The sequence below is a fragment of the Galeopterus variegatus genome, unplaced genomic scaffold, assembly GCF_000696425.1.
Source record: "Galeopterus variegatus unplaced genomic scaffold, G_variegatus-3.0.2 Scaffold257, whole genome shotgun sequence".
NCBI lineage: Eukaryota > Metazoa > Chordata > Mammalia > Dermoptera > Cynocephalidae > Galeopterus > Galeopterus variegatus.
The window spans coordinates 797931-825527 of NW_007726368.1; the positions used below are offsets into that span (position 1 = coordinate 797931).

The 27597-nt window shown below is 39.1% G+C and overlaps 1 protein-coding gene across 3 annotated transcripts in view; it reads right to left on the reverse strand.

Annotated features, from left to right (window-relative positions):
• RHOBTB1 (Rho-related BTB domain containing 1) overlaps positions 1–27597 on the reverse strand; it is a 105632-nt gene that overhangs the window by 33784 nt on the left and 44251 nt on the right. For 2 of the 3 annotated variants that reach the window (XM_008566628.1, XM_008566629.1), the window contains exons 2-4: positions 26325–26375; positions 2728–2929; positions 2270–2373 (exon numbers count right to left, since the gene is read on the reverse strand). In XM_008566628.1, the coding sequence (XP_008564850.1) occupies positions 2270–2373; positions 2728–2919 (296 nt within the window). In that variant the 5' untranslated portion in view covers positions 2920–2929; positions 26325–26375. The remainder of the gene's footprint in view (positions 1–2269; positions 2374–2727; positions 2930–26324; positions 26376–27597) is intronic. The other variant, XM_008566630.1, reaches the window with a different exon arrangement.

The following is a 27597-nucleotide window of genomic DNA, read 5'->3' on the forward strand; positions in this document are numbered from 1 at the left end:
TCCTGAAGCCACTCTGTCGCTTGGGGAATCAAAATTGGCTTGGGGAGCATTTCCTGTTTTCATCAAAGGGGGAATGGGTTGGGCTGGCCCCGTGGCTCACTTGGGAGGGTGCGGCGCTGGTAGTGCCAAGGCCGCGGGTTCGGATCCTCTATAGGGATGGCCGGTGTGCTCACTGGCTGAGCGTGGTGCAGACGGCACTGTGCCGAGGGTTGCAATCCCCTTACCAGTCAAAAAAAAAAAAGGCGGGGGGAAATAGGTTACAGTTAACAGCACTGAACCTTCCAGACAGGAGAGCAGAACAATGTGCTTTGAAGCAACAGGAAAGAGCAGCTTATTTTTGTTGGGAGTGAATACATGCAGGCATGACATGTTGTAAGATGACTCGAGTGACATCAGGGAGCTGGACGGGGCCCAGGTAGCTCTATTGAAGGCCATCGTGCTGCTAAATAAAACTAAGCAGGAATTTCATGTGCTAATGAAGCAGCCCTTCTATTACCATGGTACAAGTTTTATATCAGGGGGCCACGTTAAAACTCATTGTTTCAAATGCATACATCTCAAGTGGCACTGAACCACTGAGCTGTTGAAATAGTCAATAGAGTCTAAACCCAAATATCTCAGTAAGCTCCTCTTCAGGCCCATCATTTTCACCACACCTTCTGAGAAGTGGGGTTACAAGAAGTCCTTTGAAATCGATTGCTTCTACCCTTAAGAGGGTACTTCAAGAAATTCATGGAAAGATTCACATTATCTTTTAATTCTATTTTCCATGAACTTTTTGAAGTACCCTTGTACTTTGCTTCCTTAAAACTGTACATATTACAAACCTGACTACATAGTACTTATATGCAGGTTCATTTGTTATTATTTTTTTATACAGAGAACAATGGACAAAAAAAAAAAATCCAAAATGGCAACTAAGATAGCAATCAAGAACATCACAGAAAAAACAAAACAAAACAAAAAAAAAAACCCAAAATGGCAACTAAGATAGCAATCAAGAACATCACAGAAAAAAACCACAAAAATCCCAGGAAAAAATCCAAAATGGCAACTAAGATAGCAATCAAGAACATCACAGAAAAAAACCACAAAAATCCCAGGAAATTCAAGGAGAAGAAAAGTATCTACAATGCTGGATACTAAGTTCAAAAGTTCTTGTTACCAAAGGGAAACTAAAATCATGTTTTACTTCCATATACCTCTTTCTGAGTCCCTTTGAATAAACTGCTGTAAATCACAGATTGTTTGCGTGCAGACTACTTTCCAGGAGTAGAGCAAACCCTTTCAGCAGTGTACTTAGTATTTTAGATCACTTGCATAAATGTCAATAAAAGTCTGTTAAGAGAACTATTGGCCTGAAGAAATAAAGTAACTTTCAGAAACGTTTATCTCAGTACCAAGGAATAACTCATGTGTTCTGTGAGATAACATGTCTGATGTTAAGAATGGATGACTGAGCCATGATACCTAAATTCTAAACTTAAAATGAAATGTGTTAACTGACAATTAAATGGCAAAAAATGATCTGCCTTATCCAGATTTTAATAGCTATAACCCATTCACTCAGAGATACTTTATGGTGTGGTGACAAGTAGAAGTCGCTAAATACTTCAAGGCACTTTGACCATGTTCCTACCCATATTTCTGTCTTTCTAGATTAATCTTCCCTTTACTGGATTTTTCCTTCTTCTTCTTCTTTTTTTTTTAAAATGAAAAATAGACACTAGTGCTTCAGTTCATTTTGGAAATATGCCTTGTGAAGGACTTCAGAGATATTTTTCTTTCTTTTTAAAAATGACCTTCAAATAAAAATAATAGACTTTTCAGATAACTCAAAGCCCAAAGCAAATAACATCAGACTCTGCTAATATTGTCATGAAAAGACCAAAGAGATCTTCTGATGTAGGGTGGCCAAGTGCTAAAATATCTTAAAACATTCCAGCAGAAGGCAGATATACAGAAGGAAAACAGCAGTCAGAGTAGCCCAAGGCTGGAGGGCACGACAGAATGCTCCTCCAGCAAGCTTCCCAGATTAAGTAGCACTGGTTATTTTAAACAAGGTACTTCCTGAGTGGCAAAGCAGACTCTGCTTTTCTTGACATCAGGAAACAATACCATCTTTTTCTCTTCTTTTCTTAGACACAGTGCAGAACCCAACACATTTCAAGGCCATGTGATGTGGTTTTTGTAGATTTGTGAACCAGCTGCTGGTACTGAAAATGAAACTGTACTCAACCTCAACTGCACTGTACTAGTCTTGCTTTACCTGCCATATGCAAATCGCCTGTCTTTGTGATGATCTCCAAAAGTATCCCAAAGCCTGAGAGAAACGCTCACTTCATCCACAACATCCCGGGAACGCTCCAAGACCTGCAGGAGAGAGAGTACCTGTGCTCAGTGCTAATCAGAGGCCCCCCCAGAGAAGGATGTCCCAGTCAACCCCCCTCAATGCCCCTTAATTCACTTGCATTTAGTCTTCTTATTCCATCTGAGGGGACTTAAGCTAAATCCTAGTTCTCTTCCTGGAATCCCATGACTCAAACCCTCGCTCAGGATACCACAGCCCTACTTGCATTTTGCTTTTGTTTTCTCTTGTGGCACTGAAAAGGTTAGTTTTGTTTTGCATGAACAATGTATCCAGCTTCCTCTTAAAAAAAAAAAAAATTCAAATAGGCAAACAACAACACTGTGCCATAAGCATTCTAAAGCAACTCTGCGTCTTACCTCCTGGCAGACTCGGTACTGGTCGATCGCCCACACGGTTGGGACATGGGTTGCCAGCAGCTGATACTGCGTTAGCGTGGTATTGCACGCTCTGGCGCAGATCAAGCGCGTCTTCCCCACAGCGTTGTCGCCCACAACCACACACTTGATGGTTTCAACGTTGGGTCTTTCGTAGTCCATGTCAGTGTCCATTTATAAAACTCTATAAGAGGAGAGTGGATACCACATTAAAGACACCAAGGCTTTACGGAGCCATCAAGCACGTGAGGGATTTAGGCAGTTTTGCAAAGCTTTGTCCAGCCACTTCTTTGAAGGTGCCCAAGCAACAGTCAAGAAGTTTGGAAGTAAATACTGAGCCAAATTGAAACTCAAGTTTTCTTTTTATATCTCACACAAGTACAAAAACATCAATTGTTATTTTTGACCCCAAATGGTTTATTCCAGTTGACGTGTTATTTTCTCCTTGGTTTTCTCTAAACACAACCTGCCGACTGGAGATTCATCCAGGCACTGTCCACTGGGACAGGTGGTGCACATTTATAGCTCACTAGCTATCACACTGACCCGCTAGTGGGGGTTAACTTTCAACACTGGGATATAAGCAGCTTGGCAGTACTAGTGTCCACCCCATCACGAGCTTCCAACAATCTGATATCTGTTGTTGAAAAGTAGTTTTCCATAAGTTCAAAACTATTATGGTGACCCAGAGGAGAATCAAAAGTGCAGGCTGAAAGACTACCTGACTTTAATAGAGTAGACTATAAGTCTGAATTTTGATATATTATTCAACTTACATTTATTCATTTATTTATTTATATTAATCAAATTTATAAAAAAAGATATTAAGAGGGTCCAGTATAAAACAAGATTTTTTTTAAAAAAGTTATCTTCCCCTCTGTATTTTTAACAAGAAATCTGGAGCATAAGGTAAAGAATGATTTTACCAGGAAGAGGAGCTACTTTGGAATCTTCCTAAAACTATCAAAGAAGGTTTAAAGAGGGTTGCTGAGTGAGGGGTCAGGAGGAAGAGGAAAAGCTGCTGCCAGCTCAGCTTCCCCAAGGCCAGGACCCTCCACAAACTGGGGACCGGACTGCTTACTGGTAGCAGCGGACAGAGGACCAAGCATGTAAGATTTTAAGATTTTAATGAATTGTAATAGCCTGTTTGAGAAAGTCTATTGTTAAACTGAGAATACTAGTTAGGTGGTTATTTTTAAAGAGTTGGTAATGATTTTAACAGCCACAGTAAAGAAACTGTTCAGAGTAAAGCCTGATACATAATTGAGACTTAATGTGTTTGTTTAATTCAACTGATTTGAGAAAAACAATAATTTGGATAACATGAAATTAAGGGCATAGGCAAAGAGATATAAGGAAGACTATTAAGAGAAATACTTCTTCACAGTTAGGACTGTCTGAACACAGAATCATCTCAGAAAGTGAAGGGTATGGAATTGTCAACTGTAACGCCATCACAGAAGGTGTTAAACCCAAGGCTGGAGAAGGATTTGGCAGGAATGGAGTGGAGTGATTCAAGGAACAGATGTGTGGTTAGGTTAGGATTTGATCTGTGGTTCCTAACCTGGAGTGAGTCTCAAATTAGACTGACACCTGTTCCCTACCTGGCAAATGCTGATTTTGAATGTCTTGGGGGAAGGGAAGAGAGTCTTAAAAAAATCTTGTTATAATGATCAGCCAGGTGTGGTAACTCCTAAAATCGATCTCTTCAAAATTTTGCCTTAAACATAGTCTGGTTTCTCTTCAGATCACGTAAATCTTTCGCCTTTTACTAAAATTTTGTGTTAAAATTCCATGGCCTTATTAGTTCCCTGTCTAATAGCATAATGTAGCAAAAGCATGCATTTGGCTTTGGATCAGTGGTTCTTAAACACCCCCAGGGAACGTTTGGCAATGTGTGGACAACTTTCGGTTATCACAGTCAGGGGGCGGGGTGGGAGGTAGATTAGAAGCTGCTGGCTTCTAGTGAGCAGGGGCTAAAGATGCTGATGTTGAATGTACTGCAGTGCATGGGACAGCTCCCCACAACAAAGAAGTACCCGGTCCCAAATGTCAAGGTGCTGAGGCTGAGAAACCTTGCCTTAGATGGATGTGAGTTTAAGTCCTAGTTCCCCGACTTCCCAATCATTTGACTTTGGGCAAGTTGTTTGTACTTTCTGGGCCTCAGCCTCCTCATCTGTATAAATGGGAATTACAATAATACCCATCTCCTAAGGTTGTTGTGAACTCATGTTTTAAGTCCCCAGTGCAGGACCTGACACACAGATGACTTCAAAAATTATAATCCAAACGCCTTTAGATGTCAACAAAATTCAGTCAGGTGGAAGGCCAGAATTAGATGCAAAATCATAAACTTAATAATGACAAAGATTATAAAAAGGAGAAATTTTAGTAGCGCTAATTAAAGGGTAACTCACTAAAAATAGAACAGGAATACAAGATAGAACACAGCTGACCTTAAGCAAAGAAGGCAGAAAAAGTTTTGGGTGGGGAGGGAGGACAGAGAGGTCATGAGATTATGATAGAGTTTGAAAGCAAGGTTAAAAATATTTTTATGGGGCATTTCTAGATTTCAGAATAAAAATGGTAACACTTCTTAACATTCCTTGACAAGTTTCTGGTGATGTTACCAGGGGGCAGCCTGAATCAGAAAAACAGGCTCCATTTGGAGCCTCACAACTTTGGAACCCAGGGTCCATTATTCGGAATGTTCTAAGTCGTGGAAAATGTTCTTACTCTTCTGAGGGTGAATTTAATTTTTTAGATAGATAAACATCATAGAAAGCCACGCCCTAACATTTGGGGGAATGTCTGAACTTAGTCAAAATTAGATAGGAAATGAAAAGCATAGAACTGGTTTTCTTGCTGGCTTGTAAAACCAGCTCTGTTAGCAGCCCCCCAAGAGAAAACCCCCAAATAATCTGAATCACAGCAGCATTGATAGAGTGACTGTGCAGCTTTTACAGAAGACCACTTTGAGAGGGACAAAGCCTTCCTAGTTTTGTATTAAGGCTATGATTACATAAACTATCATTACCTCACTTATTTTTAGACACACTGCATGCACAGTCCTAAAAAGAATTTCTGTGTCAAAGGGGACAAGAACATCCACGGGTTCTCTAATCCCTAGCAATCTGCTCAAGACCAAAGAGACTGCCAAAGGTGCTGGACCTTGTGCAAAGGGGATAACATGTAAGGGAAAATAAAAGGCAGGGCAGAATTAAATATTCATAACCCAGGTCACTTGCTGCAGATATGGAATTTCCAGGAAGCATTTGCTGAATTTCCAAATACTGAAAATCTTTCATTTGGGGCAGAAATTTCTTTTGTGGTAATCTAAAAAGCATTTTAAGAATGTTTAGTCACAGCCACGGATGTAAACTCATGCTATGCCTGTACTGTTGTAGATCAGTTGTTCATCTGTTGCACATAAACAAATAAACATTAAATTATGGTAGTAATTATGAAAATATGCAATTTTATCCTTCTTCGCTTGTTATAGGCTCTAATTTATTCATATCTAGCACTCTTATGGTTGAGTGAGCTCTTAGGACCATCTGGATAATGACTATCCGGTTTCTGACTTTTATTTACCTAGACTGAGAGTAATAAATATTACTCATTTAACACTGTTAATAAATGTCATCGCCATAAATCCTGCTGATCTATGTACACCCCCTTGCCTTCAGATACATACCTGGAGACAAAGAAGATGTCTCCTTCCTTGAAACAGAAAAGCTTGAAAGCACGGACAGGGGCAACTTGTTACTATGGCAGCTTCATCTTACTACTCAAAACTGACTTGAACTCCATTTGATACTCTCACAGAATCCTCAGGACATGGATACTGATAGTTAAAAAGCTACCTGAAGAATCTGCCTGTACTCTATCAGAAGTGTTAAGTTTATCTGAAAACTGGCCAGTGAACAAGAAAAAGAGGAGGTTGAGAGTGAAGGGCTCGGCAAAGTCATCCTGGGTGCCCACCACCCACAAGGCTGACTTAGAAAAGTGTGATCATGATTGTCACGGTCCACAGAATCACCCCATCGGTGTGAGTATCCCCTTCCTGCCCCACTACTATCACTGACATCTGCTGCACCTCAGGCCTCTCCTCCACATGCACTGCCCACTTGGCATCTTCTTGTGCCGAAGGGGGATGCGTCCCACATCCTAGCTTTGCCATGTCTTCCCTTCCTCAGTGACAGTGACCTTTTCCACTCTTTACTTGAGTCATTCATCCTTCTGGCTGTGTGCTGAATATTGTCATCCAGAAACATTTTACCTCTGAAATCTTGAATTTCAAAATCCCACTCTCAGAGCAGAACTCCTATCTTTATAGCCAGTGCTAGAAGAAATAAGGCCACTGCAGCAACTCCCATCAGGAGGTGGGATCTATTTCCTTCCTCTTGAATTTGTGCTAGCCTTGTGACTAGCACAAGCCTGGCCTGAAAGAACGTGGTGGGGGTGATGCCGTGAGGGTTCCAGAGTTCCACCTTTATGCTGTTGGAATGTTGCCCTGAGGCCACCATGGAAGGAAGCTGGCCTAGCCTGGCAGAGGATGAGAATTCACAGTGAGAACTACAGAGGCAGCCCCGCCTATGGCCATCACTGAATGCCAGATAACGTGAGGCCATCTCAGATCTTCCAGCCCAGCCCATCCTCCAGCTGAACGTAGCTTTATGAATGAGCCCAAGTGAAACCAGCAGGGGAACACCCAGCCAACCCACAGAATCATGAGAAATAACAAATCATTGTTGTTTTAAGCTACCAAATTTTGAGATGGTTCATTATGTAGCAATAATTAACGGAAATGCACCCATTGTACTTTAGAAAAATCTCCAGAACCTTAACTGCTCCGTTTAAAAAACTGTATCAGGTGAAAGGTCCCTCTTGGGAGGAAGATCTTTTCCACCTAGGATAGACAGGTCACGACAACTTTCCCCTTCACCATCGCCCTACATTCCCTGCATTGCATGTGGTAGGTAGAATAATGGCCTCCCAAAGATGTCCGTCTCCTAACCCCTGGAACCTGTGAATATGTTGTTACGTGGCATGGGGGAATTAGTGTTGCAGATGGAATTAAGGTTGCTAATCAGCTGATCTTAATATAAGGAGATTATCTTGGGTTATCTATGTGGGCCCAATGTAATCACAAGAATCCTTTAAATGTGGAAGAGGCAGGCAGGCAGGTCAGAGTCAGAGAGAAATATGACAATGCTATACTACTGGCTTTGAAGACATTGGAAAGGGTTATAAGCCAAGAAGAGCAGGTGGTCTCTAGAAGTCAGAAAAGGTAAGGCAACAGATCCTCCCCTACAGCCTCCAGAAGGAATACAGCCTGCCAACACTTTAAGCCCAGTGAAACCCATTTTGGACCTCTGATCTCCAGAACTATCAGGTAATAAATTTGTTTTGTTTTATGCCATTACATTTTTGATAATTTGTTATAACAGCAATAGGAAACCAATACAGCATGCTTCAGCCACACAAAATAGCTTCCTTGAATTCTAAATGTTGTTTGCTCAGTGCCTTTACACCTACCATTCCCTCTTGCCAACCCTCCTCTATTCCTTGTCTGCCTGGCAAATTCTATTTATTCCTTAAAACCTTATTTGGATAATCTCTAAAAAACCTTTTTAACTCCTCTTCCTTAATAAGCTTGGGCTGCCATAACAAAATGCCATAGACTGGGTGGCTTAAACAACAGAAATTTATTTCTCACAGACCTGGGGGCTGGGAGGTCTGAGATCAGCATGCTGGCATGATTGGGTTCTAGCGAGGACTCTGTTCCTGGCTTACAGACAGCTGCCTTCTTGTTGTATCCTCACGTGGTAGGCAGTGAAAGAAAGCACTGGGTCTCTTCCTCTTCCTATAAGGGCACTAATCTCATTATGGGGACACTTATGACTTCATCTAAACCTAATCACCTCCCGAAGACCTCTGCTCCTTATACCATTACACTGGGAGTTAGGGCTTCAACATATGAATTTGGAAAGAACACAGACTTTCAGTCCATAACATTACTTCAATGCCTTTACACACACCATTCCCTCTTGTTAATCCTCTTTTATTCCTTGTCTGCCTGGAAAATTCTGTTCATTCCTTAAAATCTTATTCAGATATCACATCCTTCAAAAAGCTTCCCTAACTACTCATCCCCACAGACTAATTTACTTTCTCCTCCATAGCAATAAATGGTTCTGGGAGAAGCGATCACAAACAAAAACACACACACACACACACACACACACACACACACACACTTTCTATATTAGCAAATCATGGAATGGTAGCTTGCAATTTGTGTGTGTGTGTGTGACATGTGTGGTTATACTTTCAAAATGCCCACCTCATGCACTTAATGAATCATCAGGTGTTTCTGGGGTATGGCTATGTGCTAAAGTACTTGGAATATATGCGTATATAAAACCCCTCTTCTGTAAAGCCTTCTCTGACTACCCCGTGTGGGCCCGAAGCCCACAATTTAACTGTGACTCTCTCTTAGTGCCAACCATGGGCAAAACAGTGACACAACCAAATGTGATTTAACTGCCTTGGTCTCCAAATCATTTCCCTTCCCACTGTGGTACTCCGCCCCCACCTTTAGTCCTTGAGTTGATGGCCTTCATGGTGTTCTGTCCCTCTCTTATGAAACAGGCTCCCAGGAAGTGCTGTGCACATCCATTCCTTCACTCACACTATGGCTAGATGCCCTTAGAGTCCTGCCTCCATAACTCAATAATTCAGGGGCACTGTGGCTGATCAAACCCAAGACATGCCTCCTTGCTCTGAACAGATGCACTTCAGTGCAGGGCCACTAATAGAATTCAGGTGAGAGACTCCCCTAACATTAGAAATTCAGCAAGCAGGGAGGGTGGGCAGGGAAAGGCTTATCATTTGTCTAAGACACCTCAGTAGAGGTCTCCAAATAGTTCAGAATCATCCCACCACTGGAATATACCAACTCTTACCATCGCTTTTGCTGTGCCTCCTGTTATATCTGCTATTCCAATCAAGGCATGGTGAGCAGTCTGCTTACAGAGAAAAATCTAAGGCCCATGGATGGGCCTCTGTACTGTTAGCTCCATCCAGCTGTTCACAGACAGCTTGGTGATGCTATTGCACAGCCACTACATTCTCCTGCTCTTTCGAAAAGCGTATATTCTGAACTTTAGGAAATAATTTAGATCACTCATGAAAAAAGTACTAGTGAAACAAATTTTAGTGTAAAGAGTTATTTCTGAAAGAAAAACTGAGCGTTTTATATTATTGATGGAAACAGGGAAGTATTGAGAGTTGCATAAAAACTATAGCCAACAGCCAAATTTTGACTGTGTAGTTTCGTTATCCTGAGCTCTTAATCACCAGTCATAGACAGGCAGAGCTGTCTTATACATAAAATAAACATCTCAGTTGGAATGGAGAATGGTTCCAGAGCTGGAAAAGAGACAGTAGGAATAGTCTGGGCTTCCCTAAGTCAAAACTTCACAGAAATATATCTCCAGGATCACACTGCCTTCCTTCCATCATTTAAATCAACAATACTTTTTCAGTTGAATGTTTTGATTAAAAAAAGAAAAGAGGTAAGTAACAGAAAGGACACTGCATAGAAGTCCAGGGATGCAAAAAGAACAGAGCCACTTTTTGCTAACGCAGAAGCACGTTTTCACATGCCACCCCCCATTGTCTTCACCAGAGCTCTGTGACAGTGGAGACCCACACGAGATCATGCTTTCCATTTTTTAAAAATTCAAGGTCAGTGGGGGAGGTGGGCCAGGAGTAGAAATAAACTTTCTCTTCTACCAATCTACTGCCCTTAATAAACAGTGCCCTAATTGAAAAAATAAAGAGATCAAAAACTTAAAAGATGCATAAAAATTCCAGGGTAGATTTCAAAACCACCATAACTAAATCGTGTGCTACATTCGAGACACGTGGGTGTGTCTACTTTCTCCTACAAATGTGCCGTTTAACCTCTCCTTTGACGACTTTGCTTATGCCAGTACTTCTGCTCAAACGCCCTTCCTTGTGTCCTTAACCCACCTGCTGAAATTGTCTCCACCAGTCTTAATTAGTCAGGCAGCCTTAATTAAAGAAACAGATGTGGAGCACTTGCTGCATGCCAGGCGCACACGTGTGCAGTCGTCAGCAGGCCAGACGTGGTCCTTGCCTCCGTGGACTTCACGGTCAGGTGGGGAGACACAACTAAATACGCAGACAAACTCATAATCACAACAGATGCGGTAAGTTCCCTGAAGAAAAGCAAGGGGTGCTACGAGAGACAGTAATGGGCGGGGAGCCTCTATTTCCTGCCGACGGAAGAGTGAGAATGTCCAGCCATGAGGTGGGGGAGGAACGGCCAGGAGAGCTTGAGTGAGGGGCGCAGGGACAGGGGCGACTGGAGAGGCCGCAGGGGCCAGACCGCACACAGCCGGGAGCTCATGTTCCATTCTAAAGGCAGTGAGAAGCCAAGAAAGCGTTCAGGCAGAGGAGTGACAGGTTCTGATTTGGTTTTGAAAGTATCAGCAGTGTCACTGAGACTGCTATGCAGAGAACATGCTGTCGGGGAATATGAAAAAGGATGGGGACCAGTTAGGAAGCTCCCACGTTCTCCAGGAGAAACAGTGGGGTGGCTCTGAGCACAGTGGAGTCAGCAGAGACGGCGCAAAGGAGACACATGAAGCTACACGTCGGGAGAAGGTGCACTTCACACATCCTTCTTTTATACTGTCTGCTGGAAGAGTTACCAAGTTCTGATTTGTACTATAGATAATTGTGTTTATGTTTATGTACTTGTAATTATACATATTCCACTGCCACCCAACTAAGATTATAAATTTTTACATAGAAACCATTATTCATCTTTAAATCCTCAAAACTTTTCACAGTGCCTGGCCCATATGTGGCTTTCAATCAATGTTGAATATAAAAGTATAGCCATTCTACCTTTATTGGGAAGCCTCCCACGTAGGGCTGGTAGAGAACTTGTGCTCAGCTATCTCTGGTGACTGATCATTAAGTCCTGTGGCCTCCAACACAGCTGCATGTGGCTAAGCCTGTGGTCTGTGAGAGGAACATCTTGAGGGATATCTGTGTGGCCCGTCACAAGAGCAGTATTTGACAGATGGCATCGTACCAGCCATTGCTCACCAGCAGGAGGAGAATCAGTAACCATGGGAACCATCAGGGACCAAGGACCAGGCCCCTCCACCAAATGGGAAGGCGGGGGACAAGGGAGAACCCCAATATATGCAGCCAGAGTGGGGCAGGGTCAGGGCTGGATTTGATTTATAAAAATAAAAGAATGTGATCATTTATTGTGCTCTAGTGCCTGGAGACAATTTATGAATCTTAATAATATTTACATATAGGATCTCATAAGGTTCTCATTCACTTTTAGAGTTTCACATCCTAATTTGAGGAATTCCTGTCACTTTTGGCAAGTTACCACCTGGCTGGAAAAGGGAGAAGGGAGGTGGGAGGCACATGTATCCACTACCCATGGAGAATGATTTATAACTGATACGATAGTGAGTCCTGAATGAAGTAGTTCAGTCTGTGCCTCAAAGTGCCACATCACAGAATGCAATCAGCTGGACTTCAAGACAAGATAGCAAGGGAAGCACAGATGCCTCAGAACCCCCTCCACCTGCATGTCACAGAAGTTAGCCCTATTCTATATACGGAGCAGACCCCACAACACAACAGTATGATGAAACTACAGATAAGGAGTAACCATGTACTAGAAACTGGGAGGATTTCTACCAAATCCACTTCCATGGAGCCGAGAAAGTCACTGAAGAGCAGCAGACTGCCCATTTCCACATGGAAGAGAACTGGCCTGGGAAGCAGGCAGGGTGTTCTTTGCCACAGATGCCCATAACCTGAAGTCATGGGAGCCAGGCTGACTTGGGACGAGGGTGGAGAGAGAAGGTTATGGAACCACTGGAAAGCACTGGGAAACTGGCATGCTGCCATCGCATGGAGGAATCCCGATGACTGCCTCTAGCTGAGGATGGACTGGGTAGAGGGAACTGAGGATGGAAAGGATCTTTTTGTCCTCTTTTTGCTTCCTCCAGTTTGTTCAACCAGGCCCTTTCAGTTTTGACCCTGCAACAGAAGTGAGGATCCTGAGGGATTAATGTGAGAGGGAGTGGGGTGAAGGGGTACAGTCCCTAAGGCTGAACATGGGTATGTCTTCTGTGGTCATATTCCTCACTATTGTCCCTGTCTCACCATCAAAGAGTCTCTCAAGCCATACTATTGTGAGTAGCTTTGCTTGTCTGCTCTGAACTGGGTGGTTTCCTGGGACTTATCATAGAGCCCTACCTTGGTCTTTGAAGGAGCCTAAAGTGATGCAGGCTTTCGACCCTTGGCTAGCATGAACACTTTTTTATGTGGATGGAGTAAACCGAGACTACTCAACATGTGGTTTATTAAAACCCCTGAAGCATAGAAAAGGACAAGCATTACCTAAACACATTCAGGAAAGGTATTCCACTGAAGTAGATATGCTATAAGAAATAGCAGAAAATAAGTTTTAGGAAATCTGATCCATGTACTTAATCATGCAAAAGAAGATAGTGCATGTATATAAACTAATAGCAGATGAGGTTACTAGTAGGTAATAGCACAAGGCAAGGAAAGACCGTGTATAAATGAAATATAAGATAGCCAAATTAAAAACCATACCAGCAACAATGAATAGCAGAATTGACTATGTAGTGAAATTAATTAGCGAGGTACAGGACAGACATGAGAAAATCTAAATAGAGAAGTAAAGGCTGTCTGAAAATGTGATGGAAGATAATAAAGGCACTGACTATCAAAATGCAGTTTTCTGGATAATATGTGTGCCCAGACACATGATGAAAAGGAGGATGGGGTAGGGAGGAGAGGAGGAGAGAAAGAAGAGAAAAAGAAAGGAAAACTCCAAAGCCGTACTTTTTCTTTTCTCAGTAAAATGTTTATAAATATCAATGGCAAAACGAATAATTGCATAAGAATCCTGTAAGTAACTTATCAAAACACCTTCTAAAACTAATGGTCAAAAACACTCTTTATAAAGAAATAATAAAATGGATGACCATAAACTTCACCAATACACTAAGTGAAGATGATTTACAAAAATACATACAGATCCTGGAAAGAAAAAGAACATAACAATAAATTTCTAAATCAGGTCAGATTGATATTTATGTGATGGCCGCATAAAGCTATTCTTAGATATCAAAGACTCAGGAGGCAAAGACTCAGGAGGCAAAAACCCAGGTTCCCTTAAGGAATCAAACTGCTCAAAGATACTAGCCAAAACACTCAGAGATAAGTGAAAATTAAAAAAAAAAAAAAAAGGCATGGTAGCAGCTTTAAAGCACTGTGGAAACCAAAACCAACTGAAAATATAAGATCAGCCTAGTTATTTTGAATTTGGTTACAAAATTGTATAGAAAAATTACCTGTAAAAGATGGTCAAGAAGGTAAAAAAAAAAGGGGGGGGGCAATTCATAGTAAAAGCATAACAGCAATAATAAACTTTCTATAGACCAAAAGGCAAATAATAAAAAACTTTTATAAGTATAAGGAGAAATTCACAAAAATAACTGAAATATATAGGATGAAAAATCAGAATAAATCAATAACAGATTGAAAAAGTGAAAATAAACAATAACGCACGAAGACTGTGAATAACAAACAATAAGGTTAAATTAACAGATATTCCAAAAATTTTTAAGCCTATAAAAAGAGAGGGTACTTTCTTTCAAGTGTTCTTGGCACATTTACAAAAGCTGACTACATGCTGGGCCATATGGACAAAAATCCCCCAAAGCATAAATTGTATCAACCAAATTCTCTGACCACAAAGAAATAAATGAAAAAATTGAAAGAAAGTTTTACAACAGCAACAAAAACCTCAAGCCTTTGAAATTTTGAAAATACTTTCTGATATATCCACCTAAGGAAATAACTTCATAAATGGAAAATGTTTTAAAAGCGATTTTACTTATCACGTCTTCATTAAGAATAAGAAAACAAAAACGAAAACAACTTACACCTATGACAATTGGGGGAATAATTAATTAAGGCACTTGCTATGTGATCTTGGGCAAATTACTTACTCTGTCTAAGACTGTATTTCCTTATCTCTACACTGGGGATAATTACCTCCTTTGTGGGTTGCTGTGAAGATTAAATTGGATAATGCTTGAAAAACATTTCAATCACTTTGTCTGGATCAAGAGAACACTAAGTCTTATCTAGTAAGATTATCATTAAAGTTATGTTTAGGATGAGCTTGCAACAACACAGAGAAGTGCTAATGTTACATTATTAAGGGAAAGTGCAGAATAGTAATCTAAAATACAGTTGACAGAAACTACATAAAATAAACAAATATGTGTATCCTAAATGAAATGGGGCCTCCACATTCGCTTATGAGAAGGACCATCTTGGCACCATGACTCACCTAAAGGAAACACATATTTATGATTCACAGCAAGCCAGGAAAACAGCAAGCCAGGAAAACTACAGAATCGAGAGATGTGGTTTACAGAACGTATCACGCATCTTGCAGCAAAACTCCTAAAAAGTCTCTTTGGAACATTTCCCTCTAGAGTTCCACCTCTCATGGCAATTGCTCAAATGCCTCTTTCTGCCTCTCGGGACCCTGGATCTTCTCCCTTCAGGATCTTCTTCAACCCTCTTCCAGGGCTAGCCACTGCACTCTGCTTGTCTTATTTGCCTTCCCATCCATTTCTCCCCTCCCCAACTAAATGAATCTCCCTTGGGACCCACCCCTTTTTAGGAGAGATGGGTGGGTATTAATATGTGACTACTTTAAATGTCATATTTGTGTCTCTGACATCTAATGAGAAGCAACATCAACCTCTTCCCCCTGCAACAATACGTACAGAGAAAATAAGTTGGAAGGAAATACACTAAACAGGTAACAGGAATTCTTGCTGGATAATGGGGCAATAACTTGTTCCTGCCATTCTTCCACTTTAGTTTCTGAATTTTCTACAATGCACATGTATTGCCTTTAAAAAAAAAAACTGAGATAAAATTCATATGCCATAATCCTCATTCCTTTAAAGTGTACAATTCAGTGGCGTTTATTATATCCACAAGTTGTGCAACTACCTCCACTATCTAATTCCAGAACATTTTCATCATCCCCCAAAGAAACCTTGTACCCACTAGCAGTCACTCCCCATGCCCCCTCCTCCCAGTTCTGGCAACCACTAATCTACTTTCTGTCTTTCTGGATTTGCCTATTCTGGACATTGCACATAAATGGAATCATACAGTATGTGGCTTTTTGTGTCTGTCTTCTTCCACTTAGCATAATATTTTCAAGTTCATCCATGTTGTAGCATGTATCAGTACTTCATTAGTTTTTATGACTACGGTAATGCATCTATTCCTTTTATGACTATGGTAATACATCTATAATGGGAAAAATGTTTTAGCTTTTTAAAAAATAATGGGTATATAAGTATAACCCTTGATTCTTAATTTTACTAAGAGTACACTGATATAATCCAATAATAATAAATGAGTTCTGATGATGCATAAATCATTTTTAAAATCATATATTTATAAAGCATGGTGAGCCTGCTAAACCTGTTTTTTTCCTGACTCAAGCTCTCAAATAAACACAGGAATCTAAATGATATTTTGCTGAATATCAGACACAGAAATGGAACCATATAAAAAGACAGCTGCGGATACCCAGGGTAAACACATACAATTTTATCCCAAACAGAAGATAAAAAAATTCTTGGCTTTTAAATCTTGAGCATTCAAAGGGAGTACTTATGGCAAGTGAAATGAGCAATTTCAAGAAATTGTTTGGAAACAGAGCACATGAAATATTCTGTGGCAATCAATTGCAGTTAAGATATTTTAAGCTTGGATCAATATAGTATAATTCAGATTTACATTCATTGAGAAGAAAGTAGTTCTAAATTTGTTGGTATGCATGCCATGTATATATGTACCTACAAATCACAAACACATAAATATTGATGCAAACTCAGTGCACAAACTTAATTATGTAACTTTTTACTTGGAAAGGCAGACTTCCACACATTTTCAGTTACAAGAGAGACATCACAATCGAAACTAACAGTAGCAAGTTCATGTAAAGTAATGGTTCATTGAACCCTGTAAATGAAGGACTTACCCCGGATATAAAATTTCGAGTGTTTCAAATGCACTGAGGGGACAGTAGAGTGGTGACCAGAAGCAGTGTGTTGGTGGTCTGGTTCTTGATCAAGGTGATGGTTACATAGGTAAGTTCTGATTGTAAAAATTCATCAAGCTGTATATTTGTGATTTGTACACATTTCTCTATGTATGTTACATATTTTTTAAAGTAAAAAAACACATTTTCTAAAGTTAAAAAAAAAAATGCAACAAAAGACCCTACGCATTGATTTTGGAGGCCCTATAGTCCTCATGGGTGAGTCTTAGCTAAGAGCTAGATCAAAAAACTTTGTCAAGAATTAGTAATTAAAATACTGGTCAAGTGAAGAGGTCAAACTTGTAAGTGCTTGTTTGAGGAAGCTAATATCAATTCTGTTGATTACAGATGCTTAAAAATCCATCTTCATAAAGAAAAGTCTCTACAGTGCTCTGTAGTGAGTTATTCACTGAAGGCATTCTCTAAAGATGTCACTCAGTTAGCTTCTATAGCACCACAGAGACAGCCTGCTGTGTAATCTTCAGATATAATGACAATCAAGCAATTGCATTTAAACATTTATGAGACTGTAATATGCCAGTTAGGATTAGGTTATGCTCTGTCTGATTCAGGCAAATAAAGTTTTTTTTTTTTTCCCCAGGATTTCTTAGCAAAGTTGGACCACAAATGCAAAAGTGCTTGTGGACAATAAACCAGACTTCTTAAAATCTCATATTTTATTTGAGGTTATTGGCTGAATATAGCCATGAATAGATTCTAGCTAGTATTTTCAGGACATGTTCCTATACTCTCCAACTTTTAGAAAGTGTTACAGAAAAGATTGTACGATTTTAAAAAGCAGGATGAGTCACTGTTTGTGGAAGTGGAAAATAATACCATTCTGGATAGTCAAAAGTCATTCTTTTTAAGTCACAAGACTTTAAAGTGTCCTTAACTTTCATCTAATTATAAGTCTTTATTCCTAGAAAAATAATTAGTGCATACAAAGAGATTTCATTAAAAGAATGTTTATCATATCATTATTTGTGGAAATAAAATATTGGAAATAACTTTAAAATCCAATGATGGGATAGGCTAAAAAAACTAACACATGTCCATATAATGGAAGTATATATAGCCATTGAAAATGTTATAGGAGTACATTTATAGTCATAGTAAGATGTTCATAATCTTTAAATGAAAAAACATTACAAAACGTACATAATGACACCATTCCTTAAAAATTATGTACTTAAAATACACACAAAAGATTTGAGATATGGATACACTAACAATGCCAACATCTTTTATGGGGTAGGATTATAACTGATTCTTAATTTTTTCTTTTTTCTTATTTATATATTCCCTCTTCTCTATAATGAACAATGTTATTGTGTAACAAAGAAATTTTACAAAAAAGTGATGATGAGGAAGTAGGAAAACCACATTCTTTTTTCATTATGTGAAATTAATGTCTACCCTTGACCTTCTTCTCTCTGTGTACCTTGAGAGATCTGCGTGAAGTGCCCTCATATGGTAGGAAACAGCCCTGCTGCTCCTGGAGCTTTCCTTTCAACCCTGAGCAGCTATCTCCCTCATCAACACTATCATCTTAGAGTTCCTGATCATTCAGTGCCCTTTACTTATATCAAAGGAAATAATATCTTCTAGGCTTAACCACAAAAAACCACATGAAAAACTACTCAACCCCTCAGACTAGCACAACGCAACAAGCACACACCTATGAACACTAGCTGTAGTTGTTCCAGCCAGTGTGAAAACATTCCTGGTCTTTCCAGCTCAAGTCATGAGACTCTGAAAGATTTCAGTTGTCATGACAGAGGAGAGTCCCTGGTCAACTTCAAATAAAGAGTTTTTAAAATATTAGAATATGAAATATTTTAAGAGCTCATTGTTGATTTTTGTTTGATACACACAAAGGGAAACAATTTCCCTTACTTGAAGCCTCTTCCAGAAGCTTTAATAATCAGCTGCCAAATTTAGCCTTTGGCTCCATATCCACCATGTCTATTATTCCCTTGTACTTATTGATGTGAAGCCAAATCTCATCCCTATTTAGAGTGCACAAAGGCAGATGTCTTGATGAAAGGGGGAGCTGATGAACCTGTATTGAAAAGAGCCAGGAGAATATACTGTCATGAATGGAAGCACATGGCTTCATGGCTTATGGTACTAAAAGTACATTCACATGGAAGAATCAATGGCCTTGGTCATGTTATATAAGAAATAAAAGAGAGGAGGGGTAGTTGTAGAGAAGGCAGTCAAGAGATTGGTTGCTCATTAGAATCACTGGGAGATGTGTTTTATTTTCAATACTGCTGTCTGTCCAAGAATGTTCTTGGCAGCACTATTCAAAACAGCCAATAACTAGAAACAACCCATCAATAGTAGAATGGATAAATAATAAATCGAGGTTTATTCACACAATAGAATACTACACACCACTAAAAATGAATGAACTACTGCTACATACATTATGGATGAATCTCACAAACATAATATGGAAGCCAGACACAAGAGAGTACATAGGATATAATTTCATTTACATGAAGAACAAAAGCAGGCAAACCTAATCTGTGTTAACACAAATCAAGATAGTGGTTACCTTGGTTGGGTAGCAACTGGTTAGGGGTATGAGAATGGCTTCTGGGTGCTGGTAATATTCTGTGTCTGTATTTAGGGGCTGGTTGTGTGGGTGTGTACAATTTGTGAAAAATCTTTGTTATGTACTTATGATTTGTGCATTTTTCTTTATATGATACACTTCAATAAAAATGTTTTAAGTTCGGGTTCCTGGGCTCTAACGTGGATCTATTAAAAATGTAGGCTGTAAGTTCCTTGGGGTATTCTAATGTATAGCCGAGGTTGGGAATCATTGGCCCAAATGATCTACATCTAGTGGAGCTAGTTCCTGTTAACCCACGAGAAGCATTTAACCCCTTGTTAAAGTTTTAGAAATTTTGCAATTTCAATTTGTGCCACTATTAAAAATTAAATTATAGAAACTTATAATTAAATAACATATACTAAAAACAAAGGTAATAGGTACTCAAAACTCATCACTTTCTAATTACTGTCATGTGCGGCATAACTACGTTTTGGTAGCGGTGGACTGCATATAGGACGGTGGCACCACCAGATTATAATGACTAGGCCATATAGCCTAGGTGTGTAGTAAGCTATACCATCTAGGTCTGTGTAAGTAAGTTCACTCTGTGATGTCCACATAATTACAAAATCGTCCAACAATGCATTTCTCAGAACAAATCCCTGCCATTAAGCTACTTATGACTGTATTTTACTATAATCTAATACTCTTGAGTTTGTTTATGCCACTTTTATATAATGGTGGAAATACCAAATAATGGTGTGCTACTGCCCCATCTCTTCCCAACTCTGTGCTCAGTCACATCAGTAGCTTGAAATTGGCGATGGTAGGAACATTCACACCACAGAAATAGACAACCACTACAAACTCGGGCTTGCTTTGTTGTTCTGTTGATTGTCTAGCTTAAGAAGATTATTTAAAAATGTTAATAATGCAGATTAAACTTAAAAATGTGTTGTATGTGTGGCTGTTACATTGTGAATAGTACATTTGAGGAAAAATCCTTCCAGTATTTAAAAACTATTATCTAGCTCAGCAAGAAATTATTTGCATCATGGATGAATGAATGAATACAGTTCTGATGTATGTCTTTTCTGTTTCACTTTTGTCTTACCTGTTAACATAAAGGAAAATATCTGCAACACTTATATGAAAACTACATCCCTTCATCAATTGTACCATAGGTTGACTATGGATAGCAGAGCTCACCCAAAACCAACAAAAATATTGTATGAGACCCAATTGGCTATATGGAATTTACAATATGGAATATTACACATTTTATTATTATTTGTAAATCATGTACCACACATTGTCAGTAAAATTTATAATCAACTTTATATATGTACATATATGAATTATTTTTTTCCCAGAGAGCTGGTTGATTTACCAAACACCACTGTCTAAACCTGTCCCATGTTTAAGATTTCATAGCTCTCTATAGTTATTTAAGAAACAAGCAAACAAAAGAAGGCAAGAGCCTAGTTATGGCCTATAACGCAGAGTTACGACTACACTTTAGAACCTCACTACTCAAACAAAGTGTGGTCCTCAGGCCAGCAGCACTAGCATCACTGGGGAGCTTGTTAGAGAAGCAGAATCTCAGGCTCACCCACACCAGAACTCCTGCATCAGAATCTGCACTTTAAAAAGATGCCCATTCTTCTTGCATGCACATTAAAGTTCATGCCCTGCTTTAAAAATAATTAACTCCTTGGTAAGAAGTGAAACTTATATATAACCAACTTGAGATTATTAACAAGGTTAGGGACAATCAAGCAATTGGTGATTTCTAAGCATCTAACCCCAGTTTAGCCACTTCACAGCACTGGGGAAAACACATAATTGCTATATATTTGCCAAATACTAAAAGGGAAACTGAGCTACCAGGAGAATAAAGTCTATTCTAGGCCAGTTGGATTATTAATGTAAAAGGAAAAAAAGGTACGAGTAAGAAAACACAACAGTAACTTTGCTCCTGTCTGTGATGAACAGGATGAATTGCCAAAGACTTGGTTCCAAAAGTCCAAAGCAGGGCAGCAAGTGCCACATGACAAAGTGTGGCAGTTGGGGAGAGGAGTGTGACAAAACACTTCCTAGAGATGTAATTTAGGCTAGGGCAGTTATCAAGTGCTGAGAGTGAGAGGGGACAGTTGTAGTGTTTATGCTTTTCTTACCAATACATCAGTCAGTGACACAGGACAAAAAGAAAAGACAGGGCCAGCATACTCCAAACATTCAACTCCAGTTAATTGAAATGAAGCTAGAAAAGTCTCACATGTTTTGAAATTGAAAACAAAAATGTTCTACTGGCAATAATATTCTCTGGAAATATTTCTTCATTATTTGGCTGGAAATATAATAGTTGCTTTTTTTTTTTTTTTTTTTTTTTTTTTTTTTTTTTTTTGTGGCCGGCAACGGATCGCAACCCTCAGTGTCGCGCCCGTACCGGACCGGGACCGGCAATGGGATCGCAACCCTCAGTGTTGCCCCCACTCCTCGCTCAGCCAGTGAGCCGCCAGTCTGCACATGGGATCCGAACCCTCGGCGGGAGCGCCGCCGCGCTTCCCAAGCGGCGCACTGTAGCAGTGCGCCACCGGGCCGGCCCATAATAGTTGCTTTGAGATGCAAAGATCTATGTGGAAAACATGTTAGATATTTAAACAGTGTCTGGAAGAAAATGAGAACCACAAATCTCGAAGATGAGCTTGGTATTAGTTTGTGGCAGAAACTAAAGCAATAAAATAATTTAAGTAATCTTGGGCAACCCTAGAGTGTAAAGAAAACAAATGTAATGGTGAATGGGGCCATTGGTACCCAGAGAGACCCCTGGGCCTATACACTGGGCCAGAGTATACTTTGATATACTCTGGGAAGGCTAAGAGAACTAACCTTTACTGAGTACCTACTATGTGCATGATCTCACAACATCCTTATAATCCTTTGAGGGAGGTGATAACTGTTCCCATTTTACAGATGAGGAAAGTGAGGTCCAAAGAAGTATTCCACCCAAGTGACATAGCTAATAAAAAGCCAGAGCTTGGTCAAAATTTAAAAGCTCCAAACAGATTGCTCAACAAAGATAGCTGGAAGGGATCAGAGTATTGAGTGTTATGTTTTGAATAAGAGAAAAGGACTATTCTATCTTGACACCACTAAAGATAAATAAGGTTTCTCCTAGTTCCCACCATATCTTTACACTGCTGGTATCCTTTTATCACTCATTTCTGGATGTACCTTAGGTTTCACATGTATTTTGTACTTCCTAGTTGTAATTTTGGCTAAGTTGGAGGATTTAGAAGACTTAGCACTTTTCAGGCAGTGTTATATAATGGAATTGAGCCCTGGCTGGGACTTGGAAATCTGGGTTCAGTTCTGGCTGTGTCATTTATTAACTGAGAGTAGTCAAGTTTCATCGCTTTTTTGGGTGCCAGTGTTTTTCATCTATAATAGGTTGGACTAAGTATCGTTGAGGAACTTCCTGACTCCATAATTCAACCCTCCTTGACTCAACTGTTTAAGATTGTGATTTCCATCAAAGTATACTGGATTAGAAATGACTTGAAGAGTTAGCAAATTTGTCTAGGCAAAACCGGTATGTACTTCAAGTTATATACAAACAAAAACAAAAACAAACGAAACAAACCCAAAGAATAATTATTTAACTTCTATAGTCTACCATCTGCAAGAGTAACCTAAAATGAAATGGCTTAAAGTATTTTTTTCTGGGAGTTTGTTTAGAACAAATATATATTCCAGTTCTTAGGCAGACCTGGATGCAAATCCAAGCCGTGCTTCCTATTATCTATTTAATATCTCTGAGTAACATTTTTTGCTTCCATAAAATTGGAATTGATAATGAATATTAGCTGTAATTCAGTAAAATATCTGACGTACAGTAGGAGCATACTAAGTGCTGGTTATTATTATTGCAGTGGTTGTGAGGCATTTGGTTTATGGTTAGGTAACAATTCAAAGGAAATTTCTTCACAGTGGTAGAGCCTTAGATCATAAACTCATCAACACTGGGAATTTGCCATTACCCTGTGTGTATGCAATAAATAAACTCAGTTGCAGAGTGGAGAAATATAGTTGCTTTCTTCTAGACCTACTGGCATTTCTTTCTTTCTTTATAAAATTTGATATTTCGCCCCTTAGTGGATAAACCTGATTAGAGACATGCTGATGTATTTAATGGCACAACTAGATTAAGTATCTGGAGACAGCAGTGTTCTGGGACATCTGGAAAGAGTGACTGTCATAACCACACTTCATTTTCAGTGTCTGTATTTGCCCATTTCCCAATTTCTGTCCTATGTGTACAAGGAACAAAAAGATGCCAGGAAGAGGATGAGGTGGCTTTAATTTGTTTACAAACTAAGGGAAAAAAAGAACAACTTGATTCTGACGCTGACAAATAACCAAATCGTAAACACCCATCTGAGTGACTGCTTCTTGCCCTACCTCTCCAGGTTTCACTCTCTCACCTCCTGCCCTTTTCCATGTACACTTTTTGTGAATCATTTTCCCTCCCTCTCCAAGTTTTGTTTTGGGGCTGTGAGGGTGGCAAGGAGCCAGGGTGGAGAAGAGAAGGAAAGCACAAGAACCAGAGTCAAGTCACCGGTACTCTTTAATCCCTATTACATGAAGCCAGATGGAGGCCTGCCAACAGTGACATGGAACTGCCTATTTTCTAAAAGGAAGACCTATAGAAAGATTAAAAAGTTCCTCTGTTTTCTACAGGTAAATTTCTGAAGCAAAAAACAGCAAAATTTCAATTGTTTCTAGCCATTTTTAAAGAGACAAGTCATGCATATTAACCAAAAAGCCTTCTGAAGTTCAAAAAAGCAAACAAATGATTGCTAATTAAGTGATTACTATTAGAGATAGCATGCAAATTCCAAGATCTCTTTTGGCCCTAACATTATATGACTCGCAGTATAATTTTACTACTTTAAATAAATTATAGGTTTGTAGTAGCTATATTGATATTTTTATGAGATCCCATTATCACAGCTAACCATATTATCAGTTGATGGTGAGGTCTTGGCCTGTAATGGGATCGTACAGGCCAAGTGCTCTTATGGATATGATCTATCTCATAATGATCCACTATATAACAACTTCTACAGGACAAAGCTATTATAGGACAGCTTATAACAACCCCTTAAATGCTTAAAAATTCTCTTAACTAATTAAGTTTTCAGGGCTATTAGCTTGAGTTGGGGGTCAGTACATTTAAAAAAGATGGTATCTTAAGGTTTTCTTTAGTAATTTGTTCCTCATTTCATTTTTTATTACCCCTTTATATAAAACTCCCTAAGAAGGATTAATAACTATTAACAAATTATTCCACAAAAAGGAGGCGGGGGAGGGAAAGTGGTGGGAGAAAAGGTTGTCAATTCAGGCAAAAAAAGGTTAGGACTTAGATATCAACAATTTTCAGGGCTTTGGTTGAGAATGATCTATTATGTATCCAAATTTATCTATGTGGCACCTTTCAGACAAACTGAGGATCCAGATATTCCAGTACTTTTAAGCATCATGCCAAATTATAATGCTTTCTCGAAGATGCTGTGAAGATTCAAACTGCTCACGATTATGTTACTATGATTTTGAAGCAATAACATCTTTGAGTTTCAGATACCGTAATTTAGCAGTTCTGGATGACTGCATAATGTCTCCTGATTGGGTTGAAATTTTACATTCGGTCTTTTCCCAAACTCTCACCCATTTATCATCTATCCAGAAAAAAATGTGCTTGGAATTTTTTTTCCATGCATACATTGAATTGCAAAGTTATCTCACAGAGTGGAAAATGCTGAACTTCTCCTAAATGTACCATTCACCCCCAATTCAACCTGCTGGCATATATGATCTTGATTTATTCTCTAATTTTTCATTCATTTATGTTTAATATCTGCCTTTTAAATCTGTTTGTAAAATCCTTAAGGCCAGAGACTCCATATATATCTTTGACAGTGCCATGCCAGAAAGTACACATGACAACTTACTATTTCACTGTTTTACTTAAGAGAATGAAATTTATTCTTCTTGCAACAGTTGGGCCATTGAATGTTATTCTGTGAGCTATAATTTCCAAGTTATCTTAGGCAAGTCATTTAACCTTTTTGGGCCTCAGTTTCCCTACTGATGGAGAAGAATTTTTCAACTAGAGAGTTTAGGTGTTAATCTAAGGCAGAACTTAAAAAAAATCCTATTCCTGCCATTTTTTAGAAGTAGGAATTGAATATATTATCTAACCTCTCTGAACTTCCAACTTCTCACCTGTAGTTTGGTGATCAAGAGAGTGGTTTCAACTCACAGGGATTTTTCCCTTTTTTTTTTTTGAGGAAGAATGAAAACATTAATGCAAAGAATGCAACACATTACCTGAACCTTGGTTCATGCTCAATAAATTATATCAAGTTTCTTCTAGCTCCATAGTGCTAAGATTAGGACAGAAATAAAACCTCAATTATCAAGCACCCAGATCCCCAGGATCCTCAATTGTCTGACACTATTTTGATCCCCAAAGTAAAAAAAATAAGTCTTACAAAGGATAAGCTGATTCAAGGCCCATTTTAGTACCATTTTACTCACAGAGTAAATAGGATAATTTAAATAAACTTGTGATGTTCATAATCGAGTCCATAAAAAAAATGATAAAGACAAAATGATTACAAAACCTGCTCTGAAATGCATGCTCAGAATTAGACACTGGATGTCATCAATCTATGCAAATGGGTTTGCACAGACACTGACCTGGCTTGCTGGAAGTGAAGAACAGAACACCCTGCTCACAGCTGGACTTACCTACATAAAAAAGAGAAATACTTTACAAATTCTACTGCCTACCAGGAGCACATGGGGAGCCACTAAAATTTTCAACATACGTTGTTTTCTTTCCTCTGAAAAGGGCAGAATCTGCTTTACTTTTGCTAAGTGCCAGTGTTAAAATGGCATTTCTTTGGGTCAAATATATCTTGAAATAGCTAGGTTAACATTTTGTAGCATTTCCTAAAATATATTTCTGAGCATTTGAGGATGATACCAAAAAAGCCTTTGGCCACAAACAGATGGATGGGAACAATGAAAACCTTACAGACATTTTAAAATATAGAAGTTACAGAAGTGGGCATGCTATTCCTCCAAAATAGCATTTTAGACAATATAATCATAACTGAAAGACCAATTCTGTTTTTCCTATTAAATTATATTCGTGTAGTTAATAAGTTGCATTACTGAGCCAGTAACATCAAACCACATATGTTTCTATTTCCATCTCTGAGATCACACACAACTTATGTACTTAAAATTCACACTACCTTCAAATCTGGGAAAATAACAATAATGAGCAAATTTAGTAGAATACTGAGCATGATTTTATTGCTTCCTAATGATTTTTCAAAGCCTTCCACACTGCATTCAACTGGTTAGACCTCCTTCCCACTAATATGTCCAAATATGATCCAGGAATCCCTGAGGAAACCTCGTTTAATGTAATAATTTACTGCCCACTCCACCTGTGGAGCAGTATGCAGACAATTTACTGAAAAGTACTTGTGTTTATTTTTTAGCAACCAGTAACTCTCTTAGACATCTACAAGGCTTTTGAAAATTAAATTTAATTTCAAATTTCTAAATATTGTTTGTAAACAAACTGAGAGTATGTTTTAAAAAGCCTGAGGCTTGCTAAGATCAAACACAGTCTTTTGACTAACTCCTGCTGATAGTGAGAGAACTTACACAAAGATGAAAACCACTGATAACAGTACTGTTTTTGCAGTTTAGAATATGTTTAGTGTAGATACGCAGCACAGTCCGGGTTGGGTTGGGGGGAAGCTCCAAATCAATCAAACCTCAAGCTGATCATCCGGTTGGGGTTCAACAGGGCTCCATCAACAGCACAGGGTGGGTAAGTTCAAAGTTAGGGCGACTCTCCTGGTCTTAACTTGCTAGATTTTTCTGGATCTGGGGTGCCTCCGTGCATATATATCGACCTTCATGCATCCCCCCCCCCCCCCCCAAATGGGGG